Source organism: Gekko japonicus, unplaced genomic scaffold, assembly GCF_001447785.1.
Source record: "Gekko japonicus isolate JY-2015 unplaced genomic scaffold, Gekko_japonicus_V1.1 scaffold280, whole genome shotgun sequence".
Taxonomy (NCBI): domain Eukaryota; kingdom Metazoa; phylum Chordata; class Lepidosauria; order Squamata; family Gekkonidae; genus Gekko; species Gekko japonicus.
In genome coordinates, this window is record NW_015173130.1 from 855,345 (window position 1) to 861,879 (window position 6,535).

A 6,535-nucleotide genomic window follows, 5' to 3' on the forward strand; every position below is an offset into this window, starting at 1 on the left:
CCTACTGCTATGACAGCTACTTAGATCTGGAATTTCTCTACTTTAATCCAAACTTCTAACCCCCATTCTAGGAACCAGTAGTCAAGGCCCAAATCTATGCAATGAACACAACTAAGTCATGCAGCAGGGTAGTTACTACAAAAGAAAAATTGTACTTCAGGGCAAATTCCTCATGTGAAAAAGCCTTCGGTGACCTTCTACTTCATGGTTCACTAACTTAAAGGGTGTATTTACATAAAATCTTCCCGTATCCATGGGACAGTCCTTCTGATCATCCCAGGAGCCTGTAAATACAGTTTAGTGCAGCTAGTTTCTTTCGGAGAAGGGTAGAAAGGATTAAATAAGGCAGCCTGGGTTCCCCAAGCAAGAAAGGATGATGGAAATGAAATTAAGGCTACATCCTAATCATATTTTCAGAGATCAGGTCTTGCAGGTTGGCCTATGCGAGGTTTCTTTCTTTCTTTCTTTCTTTCTTTAAAAACAAAACAAACTTCATAATTAATTGTGTGTTTTAGCATTTGCTGCAGTAATACCAAGCCCTTAAGTCGCATTGAATTTTCCTCCCTGTCTCTAGACAGTTGTGTAAATTAGCACAGCCTTTGAGAAGCCATCTTGCAACCAAGTGCTTATAACAATCAGAGGTTAGAAGGCCTGGGAGACTCTCTAATCAAGACTAACAAAATGAGAGAAATTAGCAGTATATAAAAAAAAATCCCCAACAAAGGAGAAAATATCACTTTAGGTTTTGAGGATAATTGCATTAATTGCTAATGTTGCCTTTTTTCTTTTTTTTGGAAATTCTCTTGAAGTTGCATTTCCATTCATAATGATTCCCCTGATCCGGATTTTTCCAAATAAGAAGCAAAAGGAGGTGAATGGATTTTTTATCAGTGCCATTAAGAATATGATTGCCTTGAGAGACCAGCAAGATGCAAACGAGGTAAGGCATTTTCTGTACTAAAAACATAAGAAGAGGACCACAGCCTCAGACCAAGGTTCTGTGCAGTTTGTCATGCTGTTTCCAAACTGCCCATCCATGTACCTCTCGGAACAAAGTCTGAGTCCAGTGGCACCTTTAAGACCAACAAAGTTTTAGTCAAAGTGTAAGCTTTTGTGTGTAAAGCACACTTCTTCAGACAAATTGGAATAAAATCTCCTCATGGGCTACTTACAGGAAAAAAGAGGGTGGGGGCAGCCATTAGAAGGGGCCACTCAGAGCCAAGATGCATAAAGATTTAGGTCATGACAGCATCAGCCTCCCCTCTGTTTTGGTCCTCTGCATCTGGTTTTCAGAGATGTACCACCTTTGAGAACTATATGGGTAGACATAGTACATGTAGAGGATATCAAAACTGGCATATATCTGAAAGGCAAACTCTGCCTAATTTACTGTGCAGTCCTGAATGGAGCTATACACTTTTTAATTCCATGAAAGTCACTGGGCTTAGAAGGGAGTAGCTCTGTTCAGGACTGCACAGTGCGTGTGCTGAACAGACTGATTATTTTGATCTTCACTTCTACATGCTTTTGCACTTCTTGAGATGAGCTGCAACTGGAGCTGTGAAAAGGATACAAGAAAGTTTGCTTTTTTCCAGTGACTTTATGTACTCATTAAAACTAGCACTTAGAGTTTTTTCTTGCAGGATTTCCAGCCCAGTTATTTCATCCATTTAAAGCAAGATCTTTCTACAAGTATCATTTTTTTAAAAAAACTTTTGCCTCTTCTCTCCATATTCGGACTTTACTACATATTTTTCTTTTCCTTCTTTCATATTCATCGCTGACCATATTTATGCTTGAAACTCCCTCCATGAACTTGTGTGGAATATGGGTGTGCAAGGGGGGGGGGCCTGTTTAGGATTTAAGAGAGCCTAATTTATTCGGAATTCCTGAATATTTGAATATTCTCGAATACCAGTATCGGCATTGTATTCAGATTCAGGAAATATTCGGTAATACCGAATATATACGGCTCCATTATACCCTATGGGGCCATTATACTCAATGGCAAATCTCTTAGGGTATATTCAATGGGATGAGGGGTGGTTTGAGGTAATTGAAAGTGAAGGGGGGGTGGCATTTTTCCAAGGCCAGCAGTAGAACAGTGCCAAAACCCAACAGGACTAAGATCAGATCTGAGAATACAAGAGCCTCTGAAGTAAGGGGGAGCATTTCTGCAAGGACAAACAGAACCAGTGCAATGTATGAGAGCCAGTTTGGCATGCCCCCCATACACTTCACTGTCTACTGCAGAGATTCTCTGCTACATTCTGCTGGGCTTGTATTGCCTTGCTATTTTGGGGGGATTGGGGCAGCCACTTTGGGTGCTGATAGAATTGGACCCCCTGGCCTAATCTTTTTGAAACATGGGGGTCCTTTTGGGGAGAGGCTCCAGCAGCTACACTGAAAATTTGGTGCCCCAAACCCTCTTCCCCACCCCCCAGATCATTGAATATACCCTAAAAGACTTGCCATTGACTATAATGGCCCCATAAGGTATAATGGAGCCAAATAATAGCTGACTAGCATTCGGGAATCTCTATTTGGCTACCAAATAGATGCTCTGATTTAGTATGCTGAATGTTATTATTCAGGTATTTATTTGGCTCAGTAAATACCGAATGCACCTAGTGTGGAGCTGCTCACCTCTCTTTTCCTTGAAACCTAAACTTATAACCCATAAAGCCTTTAGCTTAATTCTTTAGCTCTCATGCCCAACTGAAATTTAGCCTAAGGACGTGTAGATGCATTTGTGCATATCCATCACCTCTTATCCTTTTTTCTTTCCCTTCTTACCTCATGATTTGGATCATAAATTTCATTGGGTCAGGAACCTGTCTTCTTCTTCGTTTATTTATTTATCATTACACTCTACAGAGTCATGTGTGTTGAAGTCACTAAATAAAACAAACTTTGTGCTGTCCCTGGATCTTCATTCTTTATAGTATACAATAAAACCCAGAAATACCTTAAGACTGTAGTTGGTGCATGGAAATATATGGGAGGAGACAGTCCTTCAGATGTGTGGGCCCCAGTCCATGAAGATCATACCCAGCACCTTGAACTGAACTCAGAAACAAATTGGTAGTAATGTAGCTGTTTCAAAATGGGCAAGATGTGTTCCCATTGGCTAGCCTCTGACAATAATCAGGCTGCTTGCTTCCAGACCAGCTACAATTCTGGGTTAACTTCAAGGGCACTCTAACGTGGAACATGTTACAGTAATCTGACCATGAGGTTACAAAAGCATGGATCAGCTCGGCTAATTCTAAGAATGGAGAGAATTAGTGAAGTAGCTGCAACTGATAGATGGCATTCTTGCCTCTGTGGGCCTTGCCACATTACCCTTTGTTTTCTTTTAGCTTGCTTTCTGTATTTTGCTAGCTTTGACAAAATGCTTTTTTTCCAAATCGGCATGCTGGGAAAAACTGTCGAGCTTCACAGAATGTTTCTTCAAAAAAAATTCTTCTCTGAAGGCCAACTACAGCTTTATAAGCCAGCTGCATGCCATCACTTTTTATACTTAAAGTATGGACACTTAACTCTGGTCTCAAGAACGTGACCTGCAGTGTGAATGCCCCACTTCCTTCCCTCCTAGCTACAAACCAGAATTCTTTCATAAGGTCCAGGACCAGAAAGGGCTGAACTAAAAAGAAGCAAGCAGGCAGGTAAAGCAAACTAAGAGCCAGAGTTCTATTCCCATTTTGTTGAGGCCAGTAACAAAAGCACCATATCCAATAGACTTACCACCAGTGTTCCCTCTAAGCTGAGTTAGTGTGAGCTAGCTCACACTAACTCAGCTTAGAGGGAACATTGCTTGCCACCACCATTTTTATTGCCTAAAATGATTAAGAATCATAAAAGCAGCCCTGAACTGGATAGCCCAGGCCAGCCCAATCTCATCATATCTCGGAAGCTAAGCAAGGCCGGCCCTGGCTAGTACTTGGATGGGAGACCTCCAAGGAATACCAGGGCTGGGACGCAGAGCCAGGCACCTCTCTGAAATGTCCAAGCCCCACTAGGGGTCACCAGAAGTCATCTTGACTTGATGGCAAAAGAAGAAGAAGAAGAATCATTGAGGCAGAGGAGACCAAAAGATTATCTAGAACAAAGGTAGGAACCCCTTCTGGCCCAAGAGCTGAAAAAATGCAACATCTACCTATGAAGAAGCTGGTGCGTCCCTCAAGCAAAACCGGACCACCTTGGAGACAAGGGTTGTACTTAGGTGGACAAGCTTGGAGCACCACTGCCAGCATCTCAGGGACTCAGCTGGTGGCTGTGCAGCCCCAAGAGGCAACGATAGGCATAAGCCCGTGCCTCAGTTGCTCAGGCAGAGAATGTTACTCAAGCAAAGAAAGTTAATGCCCCACATAACAGTGCCAGCAGAGCAAAGCATTCAGAAGACAAAAGCTAGTCAGCCGTGCCACACACTAAGGGGAACAGACAGCAGGGATGCCAGGCTTCAGGTGGGACCAGGGGATCCCCTGGAATTACAGCTCATCTCCAGATTACAGAGATCAGTTCCTCTTGAGAAAATGGATGCCTTGGAGGGTGGGCTCTGTGGCATTGTGCCCCACTGAGGTCCCTGCCCTCCCCAGTCTCCATTCCCAAATCTGCAAAGAGTTTCCCAACCTGGATCTGGCAACCCTACCCCCCCCCATCCCTTAAACATGGCCAGGGGGAACCTAGAACAGAGAAAACCATGAATTTATGTAAAAATCCTTCATCACAAATATGTCAGACCCTGAATATTTAAAACATTCTTCCGAGGGAGAGTTACTGTCAGGGGTCGTTTCGTAGAAAAAGAGCTAGGGGAACTCATTAGCATAACTCATTAGCATATGTCACACCCCCTGACATCACTGGAAGTGTGTCATAAGGCCACACCCCCTGACATCACCGGAAGTGTGTCATAAGGCCACACACCCCGCCCCCAACGGTCCCGGCCGCTGCCGCCGGCCTTGCAGCTCCACTGCCGAGCCCCATGAGGGGCCCGGCGGTGGACCTGCAAGGCCGGCAGGAGTGCAAGGAAGCCCCGCGAAGGCCCTCCCTGGCCCCAGGCAGGCAGGGGTGGGGAGAGGCAGGGAGGAAGCAAGTTACCCTCCCTCTTCTCCTGCCTCCTCCTGGCTGAATGAGGGCTGGAAGCGGGGCGGCCGGAAGCAGGGGGCGGGGCTTCATCATGTGTCCCGCCCCCCATACCTCACCCGGGGGAACTGCGATTCCCCCCGATCCCCCCCGAAATGACCTCTGGTTACTGTATACCTCCTGACTGTGGATGTCATGTTATTCTTAAAGCTAAAGGATTACACTAGGCCTAATCCATTAGTACGAGATGGGAGGATGAAACAGCAAATCTTTCTCTTTTGTTCCCCATGGTCGTTCAGAAAGTTTGCAGTTTTTGTTCATATTTGGGGTGCAACTTTCAATGGGTTTTATTTATTTATTTAATTTATACCCCCGCCCTCCCCACGAGTGGGTTGCTTATAAAACACTGGAAATAGCACAGCAGATTAAAATGCAGTTTCTGTTCTGTAAATTAACAAATGAAATAAAACTAGAGAAGTAGAAGACACTTGAAATGAAAAGACAGCATTTGGATTACTTAAGTGCTTGGCCAACAGCCAGAATTCAGGGTTCATACTAGTAATAGCTGCATTGGTTCATTTCAGCTTGCTTTTGCTGTCTTCTCACAATGCCAGTTTACTAATCAGAGACTTCCAGAACTGTGAAAAAAGAATGCCACTTGATAATTGGTTAATTAAGTAAACAATTCAGTCTGCACCACTCATAACCTAATGCAAACCTTGAAACAAACAGAACAAAACTAACCTTTATCAGTGGTGAATTTGCTCCAGATTTTAGGGGGAAAACCAACAAAAAATGAGAATAAGGAAAATTTTTAAGTTTAGCTGAAATACATATCTCTAGCCTGAATAAGGCACTGTCTTTGTGTGTTAGGAAGTAATCCTGCAATGAGAAGGCAAAATGATTTCAGGCAGTTTTGGATGTAATGAGATACACTTGTGGTTTAGATGGAGTTCCGTGAGGTCATTCTGCTCTTCTCTCATCTCATTACACAGAGGATGTAATCTTAATTGGGCATTGTCTTTCTGCCACCAGTAAAGCAATTTCAGTACTGTCTTTCCCAGGGATGACTTCTGCATTAGGATATTTTAGGTCCATACTTTAGGAATGCTCTTTACAACTCATTAGAGTTATGCAAGGAGATTTGCAAGAAGGATTAATCCCTCCCCTCCCCTTTTATGTTTGCCCGAGACTGCGTGGACATTCCTGTGCAGAGAGTCGTGCCCAAACTTTTGCTTCTTTCTTCTTCTTTTTTTGCATGAGAGCAGCTTGCATTTGAGGCCCAAGTGGCTTTAAGGGCTTTTCTTTTCTCTTTTCTTTTTTTTGGTCTGTTGGTTTAGCTCTATTTTCTGTGAGTTCAATTTCACCTTGAACAAAACAGCTTTCTAATGACACGCTCGTTATCTGGTTAGCTGAGTGGGTGGCTGTCTTCGTGCATGCTGTCTTTTAC

At 43.6% G+C, this 6,535-nt stretch overlaps 1 protein-coding gene across 1 annotated transcript in view; it reads left to right on the top strand.

The window, feature by feature from the left end:
- Nucleotides 1–6,535, top strand: part of LOC107119575 (thromboxane-A synthase-like) — a 310,368-nt gene that overhangs the window by 278,149 nt on the left and 25,684 nt on the right. The window contains exon 9 of the mRNA XM_015422085.1: nucleotides 810–940. Coding sequence (XP_015277571.1) covers nucleotides 810–940 — 131 coding nt within the window. The remainder of the gene's footprint in view (nucleotides 1–809; nucleotides 941–6,535) is intronic.